Genomic DNA, 25276 nt, shown 5'->3' on the forward strand with positions numbered 1-25276 from the left:
AAACAACAAACAACAATTCTCCTGTATATCCTACTTAAAAAAACAACAACACATCTATGCTTCATAAGCAAGCATATGCTTAAAAGTCAAAAGGACTTACCTCTTGTATAACTGAGTACACACATCCCTGCCTGATTCATTTTCCTGCGACACAGCCTTGTTCCAAAGCCAGTGGTAGTATCTCCCTTGCCTACGAGGTTTGCGAACTTACATTCAGGACTCTGCTGCATGTCCCTCATTCCTTGTTTGAGCCTCATTTTTGCCTCTTTTGGTTATAATCCACATTCCAATTTAATAGGACCGCTAGTTTTCCGAAGACCCTTCTATTTTCCCACCTCCCAGCTCTGCTCATCGTGGGCCTTCTACGTCTACATTTCTGTCTTCGGGGTCTGTTTCAGGATCACCCCTTCCTTTGAATCCTAAGTGAGGAATTCTGCTAGGAGTATTAATCAAGTAGATGAAATTTGAGTGTCAGGAAAATAGTGTATTAACATTGTAACTTACTCTATAAACTTGACTTTTTTCTCCTCTCCATACAGCTTTCAAGTGTCCTTTGGGATAGGGAGAGAGCGAGCTTCTACAGCCTGACAAGTTCAAACATCAGTAAATGGGAAGTAGATGAGTCTTCAGAAAAACAAGTACACACTTGGGATATCAACAGAACTCTCAAGGAAAACATCACTGATGCCATTTGGGTAAGAGCGTGGTGTTTCTCTAATTTATTTAGTTGTTTTATTCATAGAAGCATATTCCAATGTATTGAAACACAAATTTTATTTAGCCATGAGATAAACAGAATTGGGTATTTAAAATCTAGAAACATTGTAACTCACTGATTCACTTAATTTTTAAAATGCATGCATTATTCATTCAGTTGACAAGGCACGTTACCAGGTGCTGGAGACACAAGGTAAAAAGAAATGATTACACAGGGGGCTAATATCACTGATATTTTCACATAGGGATCTGAAAGTAACTATGAAGGCATTAAAGAAGGGGTCAACATTCGGTACTTGGATTTGAAGCAAAACTGGTAAGTGGTTAATTTGTTGTAAAGAATATAAGTAGGTATTTAGAAAAATAAATTGATGTTTATTATAAAATGACAAGCAATCTTGCTACATCGCCTGATTCTCATCTTATCATGCCTGTACACCCTACTAAATGTTCTGTGCTCCTTATCTGGAGATGCTGGTTCATCTGAGAGAGGGGCTGTCCTCAGCTGTCAGCTGTGTGTTCACACACACACACACACACACACACACACCCGCCCTGTCCCCTGTCGTGGTCAGAGGCACGGCTTTTCTTTGCTCATGGCCTCAGCTTCTCTCCACTGTTGAGAGGTGCCTTCCCACTGCCGCTGCCACCACCGCCGCTGCTGCTGCTCCTGCTCGTACTGTCTTCCTCTTTCTTATCCTGGGGCGGTGCCGGGCACACTCCTCCAGCCCTTTTTCTGTTGCTGAAGGAGCCTCAGTAAGCCGGCATTTGGCGAGGTTTTTTTCTTGGCAGGACAAGTTAGCACTCAACCATGGTTTGCACTCCGAGTGAATTTTCTTTCAGAAATGGTGCTCAGGGCGGCACCTGAGGCCCCAGGCCAGCCTGGCACAGCCAGTTCACCCACATTGTCACTGAGCTTTGCAGACGAGGGTGACACAGAACTCAACTATTTGTAACGTGCTTTCTGTGAGGAGGTGCATGACGAGCCCAAACACAAGACTTGGAATCCTTCAGACACAACTTAGTAGGAGTTGAGGGCTGTCCTTGTGTGTGTTAGAGTAATTTCGTTTCATGGAGCAAACGGACTTGTGTTTTGGAAGGACATTGCAATTCTGTAATTCTTCTCTCGGGCTATCAGTAGGATCCTTCACCTTCCCGGAACTATCAAAGAAGTAAAAATAATAGTGTGTACCGAATTTCCACGAACAGTTTAATGGAATACAGTTCACCAGTTTTCATGCGTCCTCACCGGCCTTTCCGCAGTTCAGAAGTGCTGCACACAGCCCACTGAGGGCGGGCGATGCGGACATTTCTCACGTAGTCCGTAGAAAGAGACCTGGTTGGAGAATGGAGGGTGGGAACACACCCGGGAGCTGCTCTGCTGGGCGGTGCCAGGGCTCCTCGCCCCCAGGGTGGTCATGCCAGCAAGATTCCAATGAGGCTGTGAGGCGGGCGCTCCCCACCTGTCCTGCAGGTGGCCAGCTCTCAGGTCCTCGGGGGTCTGGTGACCCTCGCAGAGCGCTCTGCGTATGGGTGGTTTCTTCTATCTAAACAGAGTGTCTGTCTTCCTGACAGTCATTGACTGGTCGCTCCTGACCAGAGCCACAGCCTGGGCTTGTATCTTCCGTGAGAAGGTGCATAACTTAGTGACACAAAGCTCAGAGACCTGCATTTTAGTTGTACAGTTAAATGTAAAGTTAATACATTTAACATCGTAAATGTATTACCTTATATGTACTCACATAAAAATTGGTGAGATTTTGACTAATTTGCAAAATTGTAATTCTTACCGTCTTTACTGTCTAAAATACATTCATGTTTTTTCAACATGAAGATTTGTTAAGTGAAGATGTCAGACATTCACACACGGGTTTTTGTGTGAACACTGTTTCTCATTTTTCTTGGGTAAATATCTAGGGGTGGGGTTGGCGGATCAGGCGGTGAGGGTATGTTTAGTCCACGAGAAACCGCCAGGCTGTTCTCCAGAGACTGAAGCTCCTTCTTGTGCGTTGATCAGTGACGGGCTCCTGGTTCTGGCAGCAGCGTGGCACCCAGCAGACAGCCCGTGTCTCGTCTATTACTCTCTGATAACAGTCGAGGATAACGGCCACCAGATGTCAGACACGGTGACTGTGGAAGTCACGCAGTATAACCCGCCTTTTCAGGTAAGACTTCTGTCTCTAAGTGCAATCACAAACGGGTAACAACGGGCTGGGATTTCTTTCCCTGACTGTTGCAGGGTCGGATTCTTTGAGAGGCTCATCTGAGGGCTTGCATATGTTTTACATAGCTGCTCCGTAGACAGTGCGTTTGAGTTGCCCTCTCGGACTCGTTCCTTTGCTCAGGCTTAGCTAAAGAAAGTTGAAGGTTGAAGCAAAGGACAGCAAGCAGTTTGTTTCTTCTGACCTAGCTCTGCAGAGAGTCTTAGTGCCGAATTGCTATGCACAGAAAGGACGTAGTCTCGGTGCCCTGCAGGGTGGAGAGTGAGGACGCACCTGAGGGGACTGGGCTTTGGTTTTGAGCCTGTATGTTACAGAAAAATTCCCTTTCTGCCTAAGGTAGGATTGTATTTGTAGGCATTATATACTATCAAAATCAATATAAGTGATTAAAACCATGAAAAGATCTCTAATACTAAGCTTCTTAATAGCAGTTGAACACAATTTTTAAATAACTATGGAGTTCATGAGGAAAAGCCATAATAGCTATAAGTTCATTTCATGTAACCTGTAGCGCTAGTTCTGTTAAATCCTTATTCTTCATATGAGTTGTGAAACTGCATACTTTAAGGAAATCTTCTAATCTGTTCTTTTATTTTAATAAATTGTAACATGTATTTTGATTATGCAAGAAAAATACATCCAGAGTTAAAATTTTCAGACAATGCAAACAGGTATAAAGATATTGAAGAATAAAAAAAAATTATCCCACTTTTAATGTTTTGTTTGTAAAACTACTTCTTTAAGAGCAACTGTATTGTTTTTAGCATTCACTCACTTTATTTACAGTTGACCTTTGAACAATCTGGGGGTTAGGGGCCCCAACCTGACTACCCCCCTTCCCCCACAGCCGAAATTCCACATAAAGTTTTGACTTCCCAGAAAATTAACTGCTCATCACCTACTGTTGACTAAGAAGCCTTACTGATAACATAAATAGTCTGTCAACACACATTTTGAGCACATGTTATACACTGTATTCTTATAGTAAAGTAAGCTGGAGAAAAGAAAACGTTACTAAGAAAAATCATAAGAGAAAATACATTTCCAGTACTGTAATGTATTTATCAACGCTGTAAATTTGGCATCTGTTTGCAAGATGAATTGTCTTCCTGTTAGCACGTACATCAGTATTGTCTTGTACAAAGACAATACTGGGTACAAAACACTGGGTGTTTTTGTGTGTGCTGTTACTGACTCTACGCATCAAAGATGAAGATGATGTGAAAAGAGTCACATTTACTGGTAGGCGTAACGATCCGTGTGTTGCTAAGGAAGCAGCAGCAGGGTGATTGCTTTCTGGCAGCCTAGCGTGATCCGTGTGATTGCTTCATGCTACCTGGGAACCTCCGAACATTTTCCACTATATTTATTGGGAAAAGATTCACATCTAAGCGGACCCTGCGGTTCAAACCCATGTTCCAGAGTCAGCTGTAATTCGGCCTTATTTCTGTTTCTGCTTCTGGTCGTGGACCTGAAGAAGTTAACTCAGAGTCTCGTACCGGATACCTTGACAGTGAAGTAAGGAGCAGAACGTGTATCAGAGATCGTTTATAAAGTGTTTACCAACCTACACTAAGTCATAGAATGAATTAGTCCTTTTATTTTCTTCCTCATATTTATTTCTTCTTTTAACTAGGCTTCTAGTTAAAAATCTTATCAGCATGGAAATGTTTTAAAAATTTGCTATTTGTAGCTCAACAAAGTAATTTCTCTAGTTGCTATTTATGATAAGCTTCTTCTGTTACATTTTGTAAGTCATTTCTTGGGTAGCATTTAGGTTTTTCATAAGGACAGTCATTGGATTATTTTATCATTGTTATGAGAGAGTGGTGTACAGAACTGGGAATAATGAAATCGTACACGCGAGCATTTTTGTTTCAGTTCTTACTAGATGTGGTTTTACATCTAATTTTCAGTCCGAAGAGTCGCTCGTGTGCCGGCTGATGGTCCCGGACTTCTCGAACCAGACTGCCTTTCTGTACAGTGGGGCCGCCGTCTTCGTGTGCTCCACGGGCACCGGGAGGTTCTCTCCGCCGCAGGAGAAGATTGTCTTCGGTACACAAGGTACGGTGGCAGTTTCAGAAAGCAAGATCAGGGAACTCGTTAGTCCTTCTTAGCAGTCTCGATTCTTTTTCCACAAGCGCTGCTCCAAGCACAAAACTCCAAGTGTTACTGGGACATTCAGTACCACACACTGGTAGTAACTCAAGTCACAACTCAACCGAAAAGCCAAAAGGGTGGTATGCAAACTGCTGGTGTATGTACGGGCAGAAAACAGTAGCATCTTCTGCAGAAGAGGCCAAGACGGAAAGGACTGAGACTGAGGAGTAATTGCTTATTTCCGGTTAGGAAGAGTGACTTGGTCTGAGTTACTCTTTAAGTGTGTGCAGACCCCTGGGTAAGAAGAATCTCCAGTGTTGGGCTCATGGGGGAGGGAGGAGTGAGGAGCCCTGGGGAGAGCCAGGAGTGAAAAAAAGCCCAGCGTGTGGTTTAATCAGCACATATGTCTGCAGAGGAGGGGCAGAGGGACGGAACCCAGATTTCCTCGGCCCTGCACAGGAGCCCTGGCCATGGGTGGGTGGGACGGCATAAGTAAGGCACTGAGCAAGCTTAGACTCTGCCCGCCCCCCACCATTGGCTTACTCAGTAAGTCGAGGAAGAGTTGGGCAAGAGGGCCCCATCAGATTGCAAAAGCTATTATTTTGGATTTTGCAGACTGAATATATATGTATATATTTCCCCCTTAGTATACTTGCTGCTGTCCTTGCAAGGCTACCCCCCCCCCAATTGATTTTAGGCAGAGAGGGAGGGGAGACGGGCAGACATCAGTGTGCTGTTACACTTACTCGCGCATTCATTGGTTGATTCTGTACGTGCCCTGACACTGCGGAGGCTGGACCGCAACCTTGGTGCACAGGGATGACGCTCCGACCAGCTGAGCGACCCGGCCAGAGCAAGACTTGGTGTTCACTGTCCTAAAGCTGAAGGACACAGAATCCGCTACTTCAAATAGCAGCAGGTTCCTGACATTTGATCTGGGATTAAAGAACTGAGTTGGAAGTAGGCGTCATATTCGAAAGGAAAAGAAGTGTCCAGAGGATTTTCTGCTTATGGAGGTAGATTTCAGGAAGCATTCATTTGTTCTTTGTAATTGATCGCGTTGTTTTCTTCCTTTCAGGGGATCGTATTTTAGGAGCTGGTTCCTGTGGCGGTATTCCCATCCTTTTTTCTAAAAAGAGCGGACTGGTGTCTGTGACCCCGAGGGAAAATGTGTCCGTCTTAGCAGAGGACCTTGAAGATTCTTTAGCATCTTCGATTGCGGGACCAAGCACTGAGGTAATGTGGGTCCAGGTGGTTTTTAAGTTTGCATCAGACTATTTCCTACACATGTTTTGAAAAGTGAGACCATTTTAAAAGAATCGTGATGGAGCATTCATTCGTTTATCTCTCTCATCTGCGTTGTCCTCTTCGCTAGGAGCAACTAAATTTAAGTCTTGTAGCTGTTTCTTCTGGTATTGTTTTCTGTATTTCTAATAAATCTGCTTACATTGCTGCTCTGGATTCACCAAATGCAGACAGTGTATTGCTTTTCTGTTAGAGAAGATGAGACGTTGGGGCGACCTGGTGACTTTCTCTGCCTTTGCCTCCCCAGTATAATTTTTCCCATTGTAACGACAACGTGAATACTCTTCACGGTCCATGGAGCCACGTAATGTACTGATCACGTGCCCTTTACTATACAGCCCCCTGCGACTCTTGGAGTGTGCGATAGACTGAGTTTGTATTTGCTTGCGCACCCCCGGCTTCCTCATCCCCCACCCCACCCCCCAGCTCTGGAGGTGCCTGTCGGCAGGGTTTTCCCCGCAGTCAAGTCTGTGGAAACGCGGCACGTGCTGTCCTTTCCCTCCCCCCAGATCCGCGTCGGCACCTGCCGCTGCCGCACGGACGGAGGTCTGCGTCCTCTGCTCTGTCGTCGGCCCTTCCTCCTGGGTCCTGTCCGTCCGTGTCGGGGGTTGAGTCACAGACATTTGGGTGGATGTCTTTGTTTTTCTCCTGGTTACTTTGGGTGGTTTTGGAAAGGGAGACTGGGGGAAAATTTTTGTTTTTCTGTCATCTTGAAACCTTGAAATTCCTGGTTTGTAGGATGATTATCATTCTTTTATAGGATATTATATATCATACTGTCTGGGGTAATTACCATTTGACTAGTATGTGAAATACATACACTTGAATTTTTACACTAAGTGAAAATTCAAGTAATCTGATACAATTTCAACAAGGACTAGTGATGTCTAAAAAATCTTTAGTTGTCATGTGGATTTTGTGACACTGAAATTTTTACTGTAAGTAAAAATTCAAGTGATCTGGTACAATTTCAACAAAAATTAGTGATTTCTAAAAAATCTTTAGTTGTCATGTGGATTTTGCGATACTGCTGTTCTCAGAGGCTGTCTCACGGTATTCGATTCTTTAAAATCCCTTAAATCCTGTCGAAGCTTGCAATCAGCCGTTCTGCTTAGTAATAGACATTGTGATGTGTTATATTAGAGGAAAAAAAAAAGTTGGTTGTGATGAAATCCCCAGATAATGTCACTCAGTGACGGACACCTTTCCAGAGGACGTCGGCTGATCCTTTGGTGCATGTCATCTTGTTCCCGTGTGTGTTACACACGTAAACCATTGGTGCAGGGACTGTGGTAACCGGCTGGTGGGCCGGGCTGTTGCTGTCGCAGGTGGGCCCAGTTTCGAGTCCAAGAATCAGAAAATATCCTGATACTTGCGCCTCTAAGCCCTAGTTTGGTATTTTACAGAACACGGTGTTTGAGACGTCTGTGAAGAATGAGACCGTGGCCCAGGAAGACAGAACCCGGTTTCTGAAAGCTGCTTTCCTGCAGTTCTGCAGGTATGACGAGCCAGGTGCTCTGAGGCTTCAGTCTGCAGACACCTTTTACCGCCGTGACACTTACTTGTTGACTGGCTGGAGCAAGTGGGAGGAATGATGCCATTAAGGAGGAAACGTTTTTCTGAACTCCAGCACTCGATCATACTGCTATCTGAACTTGGTAGTCACAGGAAGGTCCCAGCAAGGCTGGGGAGAAACATGACGTAACTCACCCTCCCTGCCGGATGAAAAGCAGTGCCCGTTAAAACGGTGATTGCGGCCTCACTGGTGTGGCTCAGTGGATGGAGTGCTGGCCTGTGAACCCAAGTGTCACGGTTCAATTCCCAGTCAGGGCACGTGCCTGGGTTGCTGACCAGGTCCCCAGTAGGGGGCATGTGAGAAGCAACCACACTAATGTATCTCTCCCTCTCTTTCTCCCTCCTTCTCCTCTGTCTAAAAATAAATAAATATAATCTTTAAAAAAATATGACATGTAATCACAATTGGTTAGATCTTACATGTGACACACAACCACAAAAGTAGAATGCTTTAGGTAAATGTATGGTTCTGTGTCGGGCGCATTCACAGCCGTCCTGGGCTGCAGCCTGTGGGCCGCAGGTTGGACTCCCCTACAGAGTCTTCACAAATGGAATTGTGGTATCTTAAGGCAGGATTTCTCAGCTGTGTCAGTGTTCACATTTGAGGCAGGTAGTTAGTTGCGGGGCTGTGAATTGTAGGGTGTTCAGCAGCATCTCTGGCCTTTTGCTCCTTGGTGCACCCTCTGCCCCCAACTCGTGGCCACCAAAGTTCTCTTCAGACAGTGCCAGGTGCTCTGGGGGCCAGACTCGGTAGGTGGCACTCGGGCTATCTGTTTAGTTTTGTGCTAAGATAATACTACTATTTTTGTATCATGGCTTCTTTGAAATTAATTTTGTGTTATTTTGTTGTTCGTTTTACTACCTCAATATAAATATAAATCTTGTTTATGAGAGTTGGAGAAACATGCCCTGTTGATGAAAAGAGGCCACTTTGCATTCCCATAACCTGGGGCACAGCTGGGTTCCCAGCTCCCGCCCCACTGTTCACACTCGTCAGCAGCCCTTCTGTGACCGCGGGCAGCGTTGTCTCCTGTCCTGCCAAGAGTCCCTTCAAGGCCTTCTCTGAGCTCCGCTTCGCTGTTGCTCCGCCTCCCCTCCCATCCTTAGCAGGTGACAGCCTCCTGCTTGAGAAAACAGAAGCCAGCAGAGACCAAGTCCTACACTCGCCACCTCACACCCAGCTGCACCGGACCCTCTCCTCTCTCCCTGCGAAGTAGGGAGACGTGCTTTGTCTTTGTTTTGAGTGGCACCATTTCCTGCTTCCCTTCCAACTGTTCTCCTTCAGGTTGTCCTCTTCCGTTGTACGTCGCTGGCCCTTCTTATACCGCTGTTCCTCATCGGCCATGCTTCATGTTTAATTTGCCATGTTCTAAAAAGGCTGGTCTCTGTGTCCCCCTCAGGGCTCCCAGCCCTTCTCTTTGTTCTGCCCACAGCTGACCTACCTGAGAGGTGGTCCGGTGGGCAGTGTGCTGTTGTCCCCATTCTTCTCTCTCCTCCCTGCACAGTCCCTTCTCCTTCTTGGGCTTCATTTGCTGGAGAAGCACAGACCTGCCATGATCCGGGCCGATGTGAACAGATGAAGAGTGTTCATGTTTCAGCACATCCAACCCTGCACTTGTCTTCCCCAGCGCTTATTCTGCCTTTTCCACCCCTGGTTGCAGTGACAAGTATCACCATCCACTCGTTTGTTCAGAGCGGGGACATGAAGTCACCCTCTCACAGCAGATCGGACCAGTTGCCGGAGCAACCTCAAGTGTCTTCCCTCTCAGACCTACGTGTCCCCATTCTCCCCACAGCTTCCGAGAGCGCAGGCCACCTTCGACTGCCTAGATGTCCGCATGGCTTTCTCACTGGGTTTTCCTCCCTCCGGTCTGATCCCTCACATACTATGATCTTGGGCTTCATCCTTTGGGATTTGTGTTTGTCCTCACATGAGCCACGCTTCCTCTCCTCTGGATGCATTTTCACCTCATCCCCTGATCTCTGATTGAAAAGAGTCTTAATTCTTAATACCGACTCACCCTGCCCTTAACAAGGTCTGCCTTGGACGCGTTCTTCCCCTTCTCCCTGCGTAGTCTCGTTCCCCCTGGTCCCCTGAGGTGCGGGCGTGCTTGCTCCCCGGCCTGGTGCGTGCCCCTGCGCCGCCGCGTGCCCCTCCCCACATGCCCTCCCCCTCGGCAGGCAGCCGCCCCGTCCTCCAGGAGCTTCTCCCCGCCCCTCTGTGGTTCCGGGTTCCCCTGTGTCCTTCCCCAGGTGCAGTGTGGGTGAAGCTTCTTATTTACTCATCTGATTCCCCACAGCACTGTGCTCTGTGAAGTTCTGGACCGGTTTTTCTTGCCGTGTCTGTCCTTCTGTCCCCAGCGCCTGGCATATTCTAAGTATTCAGTCTATGTTTGTTGAATTAATGAATGCACAGGAGTTACCCATTTTAAGTAATGTTATCAAAAGTGATTGACTTTGGGATAAAATACGGGACTTGAATTTCACGATTAACTTTTTCACGGTGAGTACTGAAAATGTTTTGCCTCCTTTCATACTCTCGTTTTCCAACGTCACTTCAGAAAGGATCTGGGTCACGCACAAATGATGGTGGACGAACTGTTTTCCTCCCACACGGATTTGGGTTCCAACTGCGAGCTGGACGGAGCCATCGCCCAAATCAGCGCTGACCTGGTGGACGACTACCCAGCCTCCGACCCGCGGTGGGCCGAGTCTGTCCCCGAGGGTACGAACGGCCAGATGTCGGGCGTGGAGTGATCTGTTTTCAGAAGAACGTTCTGGTTCTTTAGTTAAAAATGCTTATTGTTGTTGTTGTTGTTGTTGTGTTGTTTTTTGTTTGGTTTTTTTAGTTTCTGAAGCAACTTAATGTTAATTCAATATTTTTAAAAAGGTTATAACTTTTATAGATTTTTGAGATGGGCTCTGAACAAACCTACATGTCAGAGTAGAAACTGGGGAAACTTTGGGGCAAATCAGCTTGTTTTAGCTGAAGACAATTGTCATTTAACCCTACTTAACTGCCTCAGCGTTTTATTTCTGAAAGACAGTTGGTGTCATAGGAAGCATCTAGGTTAAAGGATAATTTTGGCATAAGCACCGCATTTGGCTAATAGAAGCGGTACATTCCCCTAAGGGCTGCAGTGTGCAAATCCCAGCATGTCCAGTGGGCACATCCTGTGTTAACTGTCAGGCTTAGAATGATATAAAGTAAATGGTTAAGCTATTAATAACATTTTGCGTTTTGAATAAAAGCGGTATGAATTGTACCAAACTCAGAATTTTCTCTAAAATTTTTTAAATTTTGAGTAATATTATAAATAATTGCATTGAAAGGTTGGTGTTTTTACCATGGTTGGTGTGGCTCAGTGAATTGAACGCCAGCCTGAAAACCAAAAGATCACTGGTTCGATTCCTGATCAGGGCACATGCCTGGGTTGCAGGCCAGGTTCCCAGTTGGAGGAGTGTGAGAGGCAGCAGATTGATATTTCTCTCTTACATCGATGTTGCTCTCCCTCCCTTCCCCAATATTTAAAAAGAAATAAATCTTCTTTAAAAAATCTTGAATTTAATAAAGGTTAGTGTTTGCATTTTGTGTAGAGTTTTCTTAACTTTTTATTTTAACAACAGTAAATACAAAAAACTCTGTATGGTACGTGTTTGATGTTTGGTTGTTGTGTTTCAACAGAAGCACCAGGCTTTAGCAACACGTCACTGATTATCCTTCACCAGCTGGAAGACAAGATGAAAGCTCATTCTTTCCTCATGGACTTCATTCACCAAGTAAGCGCCCCCACCACTGTGAGCAGGGCTCCTGGACACACACCCTGCTGCCCATCAGCTCCGTCCAGGGCGGGGGGAGAGGCTTTCGCTGGGTGGGACGTGACGGGCCGTTGACTTTCTTTTCCAACTTAAAAGTAAGTTAAGTCTAGGGGTACATGGAGGCCTCTTACTTCAAGTACAAGAGCTGCATTGAAAATAAGGTAAAAAAACAGAAAAATAATGTATTTCAGCAGAACCGTTGTTTTAGATTTTTATGTAACACCCTGTGACATCCTGCCTTTCCTGCAGATTTCCTATATCCTTTTATGTATAAAACTTAGGTTTTCATGAGTTTATTTTGTATCATTAGACAGACAATTAAGAATAATAAGATTTAAAAAAATAGGATTTTTATCCATGGATTTTTAATTTTGAAGTGCCAGTAGAATCAAATTCTCATTTAAAGTATTTTTAACGGATAGTCCCATTTATATTGAGCCTAAACTAAAATTAGAACAGAATCATTACACAAAATCACCCATTTTTTGTCATCAGTAATGGCTCCTATACGTATGTCCAAATGAATGAATTTAATCCCATTTTTGCTTATTTTCTCCAGAATCAGTGCGGCCCTCGCATTACAGAGAGTCTAGTCAGTGCTACGCAGCAGAACTCTCCGCACTGGCGAGAATGTTCTGTGTGTGGTGGTCAGTGCAGCAGCAGCTCACTGTTCACACGCAGCTGCTGAGCCGTTGAAATGTGGCTGATGCACCTGGGGCACCAATCTGCTTAGAATTCATTTTTAATTACCTAAAATTTAAATCGCCACCGTGGGCAGCGGCTGCCTTGTTGGGCAGCGCAGTTCTGCATGGTCTCAGAAATGTCCTCGTTGTTCCCGGCTCACACTCTTCTCCAGTTGTAACGCACAGTTTGGCTCATTTCCGCTCCTCATTGTCTCGGCCAGAGACCTCCATTCATTCATTGAGTCCCCTCTTCATTAGCGTTTTAGGTGGGCTTCAGATTAATCAGTGGGGAAAAGGTTTTTTCTCCTGATGTAATTATTTAATTAGTAAAATGTGTCAGTATTAACCATTGGTAGTTAACATTAACTCTCAGTACCTAACAAACCACCCAGAATGTAGGTGGATTCAAACAATTCTTGGGCTGGGCGGTCCCGCTGCTGATTGCCCCTGGGAGCAGTCCGTGAGCTACATTTAGGGTGGGCTGAGCTGGAAGGTCCCAAGCTGGTCGCCTGACTGGCAGCTGGTGCTGGCTGGCAGCCAGGGCCACGTGGAGGCCCTTCCCTTGGCCCCTCTCCCCCTTCAGGCTGGACCACTTCCTGTGGTCTTGGGGCAGCGCCCCGGGTTATCCCCTTAGAAGCTGGAGCTGAGTGTCTCACCTTGAATGTTGTATGATGTCACTTCCACCAAAGCGACACGGATCAAAGCAAGTCATAAGGCCAGCCCAGATGAAAGGGATTGAGAAATTGATTGCTCCTCTTGATGGGAGGAGTGGCCAGGTCACACAGAAAGGTGTGTGTTCTGGCGGGGGAGCAGTTCGTGGCCCCGACACGCCGCGCTGAGGGTGCCGATTGATCAGAGGTGAGAGCCGCACACATGCGCCCTTGCGGCATCCCTGGCACAGCCTCCCCGGCTTCCGAGACCCCGAGGACGCCACACGGTTGGTGGTGGTGAGGTTCATTGCAGAGGAATGATCACAAAATCCCTTGGCTGTGCCTTCGCATCACTTTGAATATTCAGAGCTTATGACACTGAGGAGTTTTCATTAATAATCAGGAAATAAAAGTCTCTTCTCATCAAGCCAAACTCAGCAGCAGCAGGGCCGTGGCTTCCCTCCACAGGGGTGGGAAAGTGCTGTGTATCGTGCCTGCAGCCCCCTGGTGTTGGGGGCAGCTTGCGCGTCCTCGCACGGACTCTGCAGCAGCCGGCAGGGAGTTCTCCACGTCTTCACCACGTGGCTGGAGTGAGGGGACCGAGGGTCCCTCCTTCACTGGCCAGGCAGGGGACGAGGGGGCAGATGCAGCGGCAGCGGTGCCCTCACTTACAGCTACACCTGCGGTGACTCAGGGAGCCAGGGGGCACATTCAAATCAGGAACCACCGTGAACTCTGGGTCCAGAGTGACCACTGGGCACGTTGAGTGAATTCATACAGCTGGATTCATTGTCGTGAAAAGTAGTGAGCAACATGTAAGTGTTTTGTAAAAAAGTAGGATGCTGTCAATGTGAGGAACACAACTGCGTATCCGTATGAGTCCTCTGTGTTTTAAGAAGGCAACTCCTGACGTGCAAGTACCGTAAAAGCACACCGAGTTACGGAGGAAACGTAACCACAGCACCGTCGGGGGACTGGGCCGGGGCTGCAGGCTCTTCCCTCTCTGCACCGTCACGTTCTCACCACGCGCGCTGGCTGCTCGTGTCAGTCGGGATTCTCCGGGGGTTTGGATTATTTGTTTCCTCTGTACTTTTCTGTATTTAAAATAAGCCTCAGAATATTTAAAAAGTCAGGTCACTTATTATTGAAGTGGATCATACTTAAACTGTGAAAGAGTTTTTACTATTTTATGTCTGTCTCTTGGCTTCTTCATAGTTCAGGTTAATGCTTTATCAGTAGAAAGCGTAGGAAAACTTCTAGAACCTAGTACGTACCAGACATGAGCATCCAGCGAGTCAGAGGCAGGAGATGCAAGGACTAAATGCTCTCCCAGCTGCACCCCACACTGGCTTTCGGGTTCGGAACTCAGTGGTTGGGTGTGGAGACCGCTGAGTGAACAGTCCTCCAAGGTCTCAGATCTCGGGGAGGTGGCGGGTGCGGGTAGGAAAGAGTGGTTTCCCATTTTGATAACCGTGAACAGTAATTTGAGGAATAAAATAGGCAGAGACAGCATTAGAGGGCAAACTCCGGAGTGACATGGCCTTAAAACTGGGATGCGAGCGTTTCTAACAGGCCTTAGCGGTCCTGGCTGAATTGGGCAGTGGGCGGGCATGCGCGTGTTAGGAGTAGAGGAAAGGAGAGGCAGCCGGGGGTCCTTTGGGGGGCGAGCTTGGCCTGGGACTCGACCCCACGTGCTTCTCTGGTGGAGAGGTGACGACCGCATTACTTCATGTCCCTGTAAAAGCTCTCCCAGCACGTGTCTGTCTGTCTGTCTGTCTTCCCAAGGTGGGCTTATTTGGACGTCTGCGCACTCTCCCAGTGAGAGGGGTGCCCATGGCAACGCGGCTGCTGCTCTGTGAGCACGCGGAGAAGTTGTCAGCTGCAGTTGTGCTCAAGAACCACCACTCGCGGCTGCCTGACCTCGTGAACACTGCGATACTGATTGCTCTGAACAAAAGGGACTGCGACATCCCATCCAGCCTGACGCCTGCAGACATCTTTTTCAGAGAGGTAAGACGGGTCCTCCGCCTTCCCTCGATGTGGCCCCTAAGCTGTGTCGTTTACACTGCGATTGTGCCTGAGCCGGGGAAAGGTTGAGGACAAAAGATCTCGTACATTATCACTCAAAAAGTATCGCCGAGTTGGCGCTAAGACGTCCTCCCTGGCCTGCGCTGGGTGCTCCGTTGTCCCCCGGTCCACTTTTCCCCAGCAGGCCGCCACCCTTGCCTCTGGCTTCCTGTCCGGTTTGCAGAAGGTGAGGCACTGTCACAGGTCGGAGTGGCCGTTCCCCCAGCTTCCTTCCTTGCCTGCTTCCACCCTACTTTGCTCTGCCCTCTTGGAGACCAAGGCTGCTCTCTGGCTCTGTCCCCGCATTTCCAGTAACTGCTCCCTCTCGGTGCCCCTTCAGGCCTAGGCTTCATAGTGGTTCCCCCTGTTGCCAGCTAGCCCTGTGTGCCACACTGGCCCTTGTTGGTCCCCTTAATCCTGCCCTCGGCACTTTAAACAGTCCCTTCACTAACCTCGTCTCAGTTACCTGCTGGGATCCTGCTGTACACCTCACTTTTAAGATCAGGTCTATTTTCAGAGGAAAGAAAACCCTGTGAACTTCAGAGGGAGAAAAGACTAAGGTGCTGGCCGGCCAGCGGCAGCTGGACCTTGTGGTACCAGCTCTTGTGCTCGGGTGATGCCTGCCAGCCCGGTGCATTGTGGGGAGGTTTGACGCCCTCCCTCGAAAGGCGGTGATGATATTAGTCTGATTGTCGGGACTGAGACGACCACCCCATTCTGAGCCGGCACCGAGCGACTCCTTTGGGCCTGCCAGACGATGCCCCGCAGTCCTGAACGAGGACTGTCCCCTTCTCCCTTGGTGCCATCCTCTGATTCTGGACACAGTGCCAGTGCTTCTTCCCGTTTTGTGAAACGTGGAATTGCCTTCTGCCTTTGGGGAACTTTGAACTCTGTCGCCTCTAATTTTGTTTTCTTCTTCCTACAGCCCAGCTCTAAGGCAGTATCTAACAGACTGGGCCAGGAAGTCTCTTTTTTTCTTAATATTCGATGTACTATGACTTGAAAACAATTTAACATGCTGAACTATGTTCAGGCTTTCTGTTGATTCTGAGTGTGTTTAGTTTGACAAGTGTCCCGTCTTCACACCTTTGGGTTGTTTTTCTAGAGAATGTAAGGCAAAGCACTTTCGTTTTTAAACTAGGAACTATACCCAAAATCTTTAACCACTCAAACTGTCTTATTCATACATAATTTTCCATGGTAGAACAAGGCTTTGCTTTGAAAAAATTATTAATGACAAATTATTTTAAAGACCAGAGCAGGAGCCCAGTTCCTTTTTTTGCATTTGGAAATTACCATTTGGATGCACCAGTCGCAAGCAGAGCCTTAGGACTGCACCGGGACACGACTAAACATGACTAAACACGGCTGGTGCCTCCCGAGAATGCTCCCTGGGGAAGCGGCAACACCAAGGGCTGTTCACAGGGAATCACCACGGACCTTAACCTCTCACCGTGGTGACCGGTCCTCAGCTGCCTGTGGGAGGAGAGGTTCTACGGCTTCCTCCCCGGGGCAGAGCCATAGTAAGGACGGAGCTGGAAAGAGGATGTGCACGAATAGGATGAAAACGGATGCTGGAATAGTTTTCTCTTGACCATTCACTTAGGAGTGGCAAGTTACATTACCAGCAGGTATTAGCACTTTAGGACGAGAGCGGGTTAACCCAAACCAGTCTGATTGGTGGGCTCTGTGCGGGAGAGGTGTCCTGGCAGCCGTGCCAGGAAGCGAAGTCATAGAGCATCTGCTGGCGGGTGCTCTCCCCACCTTGTCTCCAGCCTGGCTCTAAAAGCAACAGGCCTCATTGGTGCAGCACAGGAGCAACATTGGAAACGCCTGACTGTGTAACTCACAGGATAATAAGGGTGGTTAGTAGGTGTTTGGGCATTTTATCTGCCTTCACATTATTATCTACCTGTTATTTCATACATGCTTCATTGTTGTTCTTACAGTAATACTGTAAGAAATTCTTACATTTAATTGTACAAACTAAATGTGCCAAAGGTTTCTTACTGGGGTTCTTAGGACGCCTGGCACTGGCATCAGAAATACAAAAGGAGGGACAGGTGTGCAAGACAGAATGGTTTTGTTTGGGCCACAACCAGTGTGTGAGCTTCTGAGGACAACAACTCTGATTTCTGTTTCTTTCTTGAAGTTTGGTGCTCTGTAAATACTAAGTAAATACCCACTTAATAAATAAAGGGGGAAGAGCTGGACTGTGAGCTCAAACTGGAAACGGGTTTCAGTGCACCATTACCTTACCTGCATGTGCTAATCAGTGACAAAGAAGAGAGCAAGTAGAAATTACGTATATAATTAGTTGTTTTCTGTATAGCTGTGCTATTCTAAAGATATTTCTGTTATATCTAAAGAAGAGGAATTCTTCAAAGAAAGAAATCGGCAGGTGTATTAGTTTGGGTCATTTTAATTTATTAGTTTAACTCTTTAGTTTGGTGTCTTACACTGTAACATCATTTGTAACCTGGTACTAAATGAGCACTAGCAGCTGTAATAAACATTTCCGTTACCGTTGTCCGTCGGTGCCTTAGGGGATTGCTTCCGGAAACCTCACCACCAACTCCAAAGTCCGGAGATGCTGAGGTTCCTTATGTTGAATGGCATGGTATCTGCTTATAGCCTATGTGCACCCTCCTGTAAGCTTTAAGTCATCTCTAGGTAATTTACAGTAATAATAGAATTATTTATACTACCTAGTGCCACATACTGTACATAGTTACACTGCATTGTTTAGGGAATAACAAGAAAATGCAGAGTCCGTACATGCTCAGCACAGCTGGGACCACGGTAGGCCTGATACATCGTCCATATCAGTGACAGTGTAACCTTTTTTCCCCCAAATATTTTGGATCCTACAGATGCCAAACCTGCAGATATGAAGGGTCAGCCGTATTTGACATTTAAATGAAAAAACCTACCTAGTAGCAGTCCAGACTTAGCTTATTGAAAGACTTAATTATTTGGGCACTCAAACTTAAAAGTTAGGATATTCGAACCTCCCTTGGTTTTTACATTTATTTTCACCTTTAACTTCTTTCTCTCTGGTGTACGAGCTGAGGGTATGTACGAGGCAAGCCCACTGAGCAGATTCCAGGCAGCTGTCACTGCTGCCCGTCGCCGTCATTTTCATTGTACGTGGTTGACTTGTCCCACTCCCTCAGGTGTCGCAGGTGGACACCATCTGCGAGTGTCTGCTGGAGCACGAGGAGCAGGTGCTGAAGGACACATCTTTGGAGTCGGTTGAGTGGGCGGAAGTGGTGATCAACGTGAACACGATTCTCAAGGTACCGAAACACAGCGCTTTCCGCAGGCCCGGGTCCAGAGCAAAGAGGAAGTGGTTTCTGTGTTCCCACTCCCCATCACGCATAACTTACAGGACGTTAGCCTTTTGTTCATTCCGAGAAGTTAGAAATGTTAGGTCACTGTGTCGGTCAGTTAACAGCTGTTTTAAATATTTGCCTTGTGCATGTTAAAAGGTTCTATAATCCCGAGTTGTGTTTGGTAGAATAAACCTTTTGTTCAGAGAAGGATACATACACACACACACACACACACGTATATTTCACTGTAAATGTGTTACTATTAACGTACTTGTCTAAATAAGTGTATTTTTACTCAAAAGCTCACTACTTATATTATTGATTAAAATGTTCCATTTAATTTTAACTAATATACTTTATAATGGAGTTTCTCTGTTTTGGTTTTTTTTTAGCTGTAGTTACTACCATTTTCCAAAATTGAAGTTGGATTATGGAGTTAAACAAATTTCAAATGCAGAAAGAGCCAAAAAGTCGTCCAGCCAGACCTATATTGAGTATTTTTTCATGTTAATAGACTGGTGCTTCACATTTCCTTTAGAAGCATTGGGATCAGCGCTTTCTGCCTATGAAAACACATTTCCTTACTTTCCAGGACATGCTGCAAGCTGCTGGTCATTATCGACAGAACAGACACTCGGTGTATAGAAGAGAAGAACCACTAGTCAAAGAACCTGAATATATTCCATGGACAGGTGAGGGTGTAGACAGTGAGCCCAGATATGCTGATTTATTAGCAGTTATTAAAAACATATTCTAATGAGCCATCATTTTTGGAAGCTGTATTATTCCCCTAGTGCAGGTTTGTATGTGAAATGAAAAATAACTTTTAAGTCCATCACCAAAAGGAGCAATTCCTGTGAAAATCGCTTTATTCCCTTGGAATAATATCTAGGTCTCCATGATTTACTTATTGACTAATAAGTAATTACACATCTGCTAGGTTTTAATGCATTTAGTTATTCACAAAAGCAGGCCTCAGCCCTGGAGGTATGGACTATACTTTATGTTGACTTAATACAAGAAAGCGGGTGGAGTAGCATGGAAGGAATTCAGAAGGAAGGCAGGCTCACGTTTACCTGGCTTTGCTCAGGAAGTGTCCGTGGAGAAGGTGGGGTTGCAGCAGGACAGAGAGGTGTCAGCTGAGCCCCTCTTTGGTTTTGTTCCAGCGGTGGGGAAGGGGTGGAGTGTTTTGGCAGCTGGTTGTTCCCCTAGCCGTGTTACAGCCCTTACTTCCCGCATCACTTCATGTGGTTTCATAGCAACGAGCGGTCCTGCTGGCATCCGAACGGCAATCACGCGCCAGCACGAGGTCGTGCTGAAGATGGTGTACCCCCAAGCAGACAGCAAACTCCGCAACATCCTGACGGAGCAGCTGGTCTCACTGATTGATTGCTTCCTGGACGGTTACACTTGTCAACTTAAGTCCCTGGACAGATCCAATGATCAAGAAAGATACAGCAATCTGGAGGTTGAATACGCACAGAGAAGATCGGAGCTCTTATCTCCTCTTCGTGAGTGCACGGTGTTCAGTTCTCCCTGCGGGTCTTTGCATTTGCAGAACAGCTGAAGGAGTCAGATTGTTAATGCTGTGTGTTCAGTGTCATATCGTTAATCGGGCTATGCCAAGAATTTAGAGCAAATAAACGTGCACAGCTTCTGTGTTTATTTGACCTCGTTTTCACTAGGATTAGGAGGGCTGCCTTGTCGTGCTAGAACATACGGGAGGGGAGCAGCAGCTGAGGTAGGCAGGGGTGAAGCCAGGGACTGGATTAGCATCTTTGGTGATTTTATATGGATTCTGAAACCAAATGCCAGCAACCGGAAAGGTTTCTATTCCATTAGTTATTTTTAGTTTATAATCCAAATAAAGGTAAAATTGCAAGTGTATTTTCAAATTCCATTTTAAGTTTTTACTGGTAACGTTTTTTCCCACCTGGTCTTCTTTTCCACAGTCACACTAGGCCAGTACTCATGGGCTGCTTCCTTGGCAGAGAAGTACTGCGACTTTGATATCTTAGTACAGATGTGCGAGCTGACGGACAACCAGGCCAGGCTCCAGCGCTACATGACCCAGTTTGCAGACCAGGTAACAAACGGGGACAGAGGCGGGAGCACCTGGTTAAGGCTGGACCATTTCAGACCTTCCGTGGGGTTTTGGGGAGACGATACAGTTTTTTTGTGGTTAACTTTGATACTCATTTGTATATTATGTTTCTTTATAAATTGGTAGTTCTTTATATGTGAATATTATTGAAAGATTTCCTTAGGTACATGAATATTGGTAGAGTTGTAAAACTGTGAATAGAAAAGAGAGCACAGGATGACCCATTTTGAGAACCCCGATCTTTACGCCCCCACGGTTGCTGTTTTTCCTGGTTTGGAATCATGCTTTTTTAACGGAGTTCCCATTCTCACACTGCCGGTGAGTTTAAGTTGTTCTTTAGCGCCAGTTTATTCAGTCACTTGATTTTTATTTAAAAACGGGTCTTTTTTCCTTACTACAAAAGTGAAATTGTGTAAAATTCAGAAAACCCCTAAAAACAAAAAGAAGATTTAAAAAAATCACTTTTAAATTCCAGCGTCCAGAGAGAACTGTTTTAAACATCTGGTTTACATGCTAGACTTCTTATTCTATATTACTATAAACAAACATGTTTCATCAACTCTTTATTTAATACATCACATTCATCTATAACGTCAGGTATTCCACAACAACATTTTCCCCCCACAACATTTTAAAATACTTTTAGAATTTCATGGAATGGATATTACTTGTCTTATTTGATTAGCCCCTAATAGTTAGACAGGACTTAACTAGCATTTCATAGTAGCACTAAACTAAATGGTTTCGTGCCCATCATTTTTATTCTTTAAAAAGAATAAAATCCTAGTTTTAGAATATGGATCCTAGTTTCCTGTTGATGTTTTCCATTGTTTATTTTCCTTAGTAATTATTGTAAAGTCCTCTTATACCACAAATCTGATCATCCTGAAGCTGCTTCTATTGCCTGCTTAGCAGTCATATTTTTCTGCTTATGTCCTATGATTCCTTTATTGTACTTTGGGTATTGTGTATAAAAGACCCATAAAGGTGGAAGGAGACCAATGCTTTTTTCCCACTGGGAGGCAGATAAGCAGAGAGGCCACTCAGTTTCGCAGACAGAGGTAGGCTGGGGCCGGGTTGCAGCTTTTGTTACATTATTTCAGTTCAGTTTCAAAAGCCTGTGGGACTGATGTGTTCGTTGCAGAATCCCCCTCTACGAGGCTCTCTCTTAGCCACTGTCAGTCTACAGGGCATTTCATCTTCTTTCCAGCCACTCCAGCATCCAGCAACCGCCCTGCAGGGGAAACTGGCTGGTCCGTGGGGACCGCTCTAGAATCTGGTTCATTGTGCCACTTCATTGTGCCACACTTGCATATGGTAGACACAAAATCCACCCCTGAAAACCTCTCGGTCCCAGAGGGACAGTCTCGGCTCTGTCCCGGGCTCTCTGTAGGGATGGAGATGTTGCTTGCATGTGCTGCCCAAAAGGAGCCTTCCAGCCACATGTGGCCACCGAGCACTTGGAATGTGGCCAGCATGACTGACCTACTGAAATTTTAAATTGTAATGAAGTTTAAACAGCTACATGTGACACAGAAGGTGTCTAGAATCTGCATGATTTTGAACAAGATCTTTCTGAATCTGAATGTCTTCATTTGTCGAATGAGGTGATTCAATTAGGTGATTTTTGAGGATCCTACAATATAGGAAGTTAGTGATAGGAACAAGATTTCCCTTTTGTAGTCTGAGACCCTTGGAGGAAATTTAATATTTTATTATCAAAAACGTATTTTTTAAAACTGTATTACTAAATAGTATTGGGTTCTTGGCTGTGTTATTTACAGAATTTTTCAGACTTTCTCTTCCGTTGGTATCTGGAGAAAGGGAAGAGAGGCAAATTGCTATCTCAGCCCATTGCCCAGCACGGCCAGTTGGCGGATTTTTTGCAAGCTCATGAGCATCTCAGCTGGTTACATGAAATTAACAGCCAAGAACTAGAAAAGGTAAGAAAGATTCAGTTATATGGAGCGTATTTAGGTTATTTTTCTAGTTAGTTTTAATTTAGCTTTTAGTAATTAAAATACAACTTGTAAATTATTTTAAGTGTGTATCTCTTATCCACTCACATAATTAGAATATTTTTGATTTATGATAGTGTTGCCATTACCTCTAATATCTCAATTTAAAAATGGTGTCCATTGTGATTTAACTGTTAAGACAGTAAAATAAAGCACAAAGGTCTGATTAACGTGTAACTAACACTCAGCCTTTTTTGTGATGAGTATTTTCTTATAATAAAAATACTCAAATTATGAGTAAAAACAGTACCTGAGTCAATTTCAAAGTTTTTGACAGGACGTTGAGGTGAATATACAATTGTTACAGAGCAAGTGCTTTGTACGTGTCTCTTCCCAGTAGTTAGTGTGGGTGGTTGATATTTTATTGTGAAATTACTTTTCTGTGTATACATACGGCCCTCATCGGCTTTGCTCCTGCACTGATGTAGCCGAGGGGTGAGGAGGTTTGAGCTGCACTTACTGTGTGTTTCAACTTGAATTAGGGGCCGGGTCCTGCCCCAGTGTTCATAGTTGTCTGTTGCAGGCCCACACGACGCTACTGGGCTTGGCGAACTCGGAAACCCGCTACTTTGCAAAGAAGAAAACCCTTCTGGGCCTGAGTAAACTGGCCGCATTAGCTTCAGACTTTTCAGAAGATACACTTCAGGAAAAAATTGAAGGTAAAAGAGAACTTCAACCAGGAGACATACAAATCGGTCGTGCCGCCCGTGGAGTCTTTGTCACCTCACGGGGCCCATCCGAAAGGGGACCCCTCTTTCCTTTAAGAGGGGCGCTTCCCACTCCCTGTCCTTAGATGGCGGTTCAGGTGCACGCTGGGATTGTCTCTTCAGAGAGAAGTAACTTGTACTTCAAATAATTCATAGAGGATGGATTTAAATATTTGCACACAGTACTCTGATTACACCCTTAGCGACTCATTCTAAGGAGAAGAACGGCAAAGAACTCTTGACCTTCAGTCCAGGATTTGTTGTAGGTATTGGTCCTTCTGAAGTGCTTGGTTTTGAGGTCACAACTTTTTGATGTCGTAATTGTGAAACTATTGTGTATATTGTAGATTGAGAAAAGGGTCGAATATACTACCTTTGAGAACCAAGGAGATGGGAGATACGGGGGGGGGGGGGGGGTGGATTTGGCCACCGCGCTGGGACCGCTGTGCTTTCCGGGCTGTGAGGCAGCTCTCAGCAATCCAGCATGTTCTCCCGGGCAAAGCCAGGTTTCGGGGCTGCAGCCGGGGTAGTTTATGGCAAGAAAAAGTACCTCATCCTTGAGAGAGAACCATTGCTGCTTACGAGGTTCGGCACATGATCATCCAGGTTCTATTTTTTCTGGAATATACTCGTGGTGTCTTTTAAATGGATCACTTTTCTTAGTGATTGAAGTCAGACTGCAGACTCTGCTGGGAAGAAGGGCCTTACTGAGGTACCACACAGTGGGGCGGGGATGTGGGGCCTGCGCTCTGCCGTGGCTCTAGGCAGCAGGGCGTGCGTCCTCCCCTCTGCCCTTTGACCCGCTCCGGTTCTGCGATAAGTCAAGTGACTTGGAGCAGACCATGAATATGGGTGAACATAATCAGGAATGGAGAATAAGCAGAATTGAAACTCTAAGATCATTGGATAGTGATGACATTATCTCTAGATACATTCCTTTTTACATTCAGACCTTTATGAAGAGCACAAATAAAACCTGCCCCCCTCCCACCTTGCTGTCCTTCTGCATTCCAGACATGGCCGAGCAGGAGCGCTTTCTGCTGCACCAGGAGACCCTGCCCGAGCAGCTACTGGCGGAGAAGCAGCTCAGCCTGAGCGCGATGCCAGTCCTGACCGCGCCACAGCTCATCCACGTAGGTGCACCATTTCTTACTCACAAGCACCCTCGGGGTTTCCTGGGCCGGGCAGTGTCGTTTCTAAGAGTAGTCACCTCTCCCGCTCCTGGTAACTCCCTTTGGAATAAGCTGCTAGAAGCTGCTGGGGAGCAGGGAGCCAGTGAGCGGAAAGCAGCGAGTAGTCTCTGCCGCCCGTGAACCTTACCCCTAGAGGTGCTTGTCCACTTGGCCAGGAGGGGCTCCTTGTGTGCTGCTCTCTCAGTGTGGGACTGGTGTGTGCTCTGGGGTCCGCTGCCGGCCTTTCTGTTAGACGCTTTCAGGGCCCGGGCTTTGGTGGCCCATAACCGCCACCCTCTCCCTTTTCCTCTGGAACATAACCCACTCATTCATAAGGGCATCGCTCGATTGTGGACCACAGCCTAGAAGAGAGTTTGTAGCTTCAATTCTACTTCTTTCAAGAAGGCATTTCAAATGCAAGAACGATGTCAAAGCATTGCATTGCCTTGAATTTGCTCTAGTTGTATTAAAAAGAAGACAATTCCAAAACACGTATACTTTAGTTACTATTAGTAACAATTCTTATAACAGAGCTCACAACAGCCTCTCCTGATACAGCATGTTTAATTCAGAAATCCAAGGTGCTGTGTTTGTGTAACTCACCTTTGGTTTATGTGTCAGTAAGAAGGAGGAAGTAGTGCCATTTTACCCTGATATACAGTTAACTTTAATACCACATTCCAAGTTCAGAGATGTTAACATTGGGGAGAAAAAGGATGTTCAGAAACAGGGAAATAAAGTACTGGTTTTCAAGTGTTGTAAGAAAATGAAAAGTAAATAGCTTTTTTCATGAAATGATTTG

The 25276-nt window shown here is 45.8% G+C and overlaps 1 protein-coding gene across 2 annotated transcripts in view; it reads left to right on the forward strand.

The window, feature by feature from the left end:
* NUP133 (nucleoporin 133) overlaps positions 1-25276 on the forward strand; it is a 41553-nt gene that overhangs the window by 8439 nt on the left and 7838 nt on the right. For both annotated transcript variants that reach the window (XM_037144112.2, XM_053667321.1), the window contains exons 7-22: positions 540-695; positions 963-1033; positions 2735-2882; positions 4856-5003; positions 6118-6275; positions 7751-7842; positions 10481-10644; positions 11605-11699; positions 14857-15081; positions 18315-18437; positions 19066-19165; positions 19733-19984; positions 20426-20559; positions 22362-22520; positions 23119-23254; positions 24317-24435. In XM_037144112.2, coding sequence (XP_037000007.2) covers positions 540-695; positions 963-1033; positions 2735-2882; positions 4856-5003; positions 6118-6275; positions 7751-7842; positions 10481-10644; positions 11605-11699; positions 14857-15081; positions 18315-18437; positions 19066-19165; positions 19733-19984; positions 20426-20559; positions 22362-22520; positions 23119-23254; positions 24317-24435 — 2280 coding nt within the window. The remainder of the gene's footprint in view (positions 1-539; positions 696-962; positions 1034-2734; positions 2883-4855; positions 5004-6117; positions 6276-7750; positions 7843-10480; positions 10645-11604; positions 11700-14856; positions 15082-18314; positions 18438-19065; positions 19166-19732; positions 19985-20425; positions 20560-22361; positions 22521-23118; positions 23255-24316; positions 24436-25276) is intronic.

The sequence above is a fragment of the Artibeus jamaicensis genome, unplaced genomic scaffold (assembly GCF_021234435.1).
Source record: "Artibeus jamaicensis isolate MK-2021 breed Jamaican fruit bat unplaced genomic scaffold, CSHL_Jam_final contig_467, whole genome shotgun sequence".
NCBI classification, from domain to species: Eukaryota; Metazoa; Chordata; class Mammalia; order Chiroptera; family Phyllostomidae; genus Artibeus; species Artibeus jamaicensis.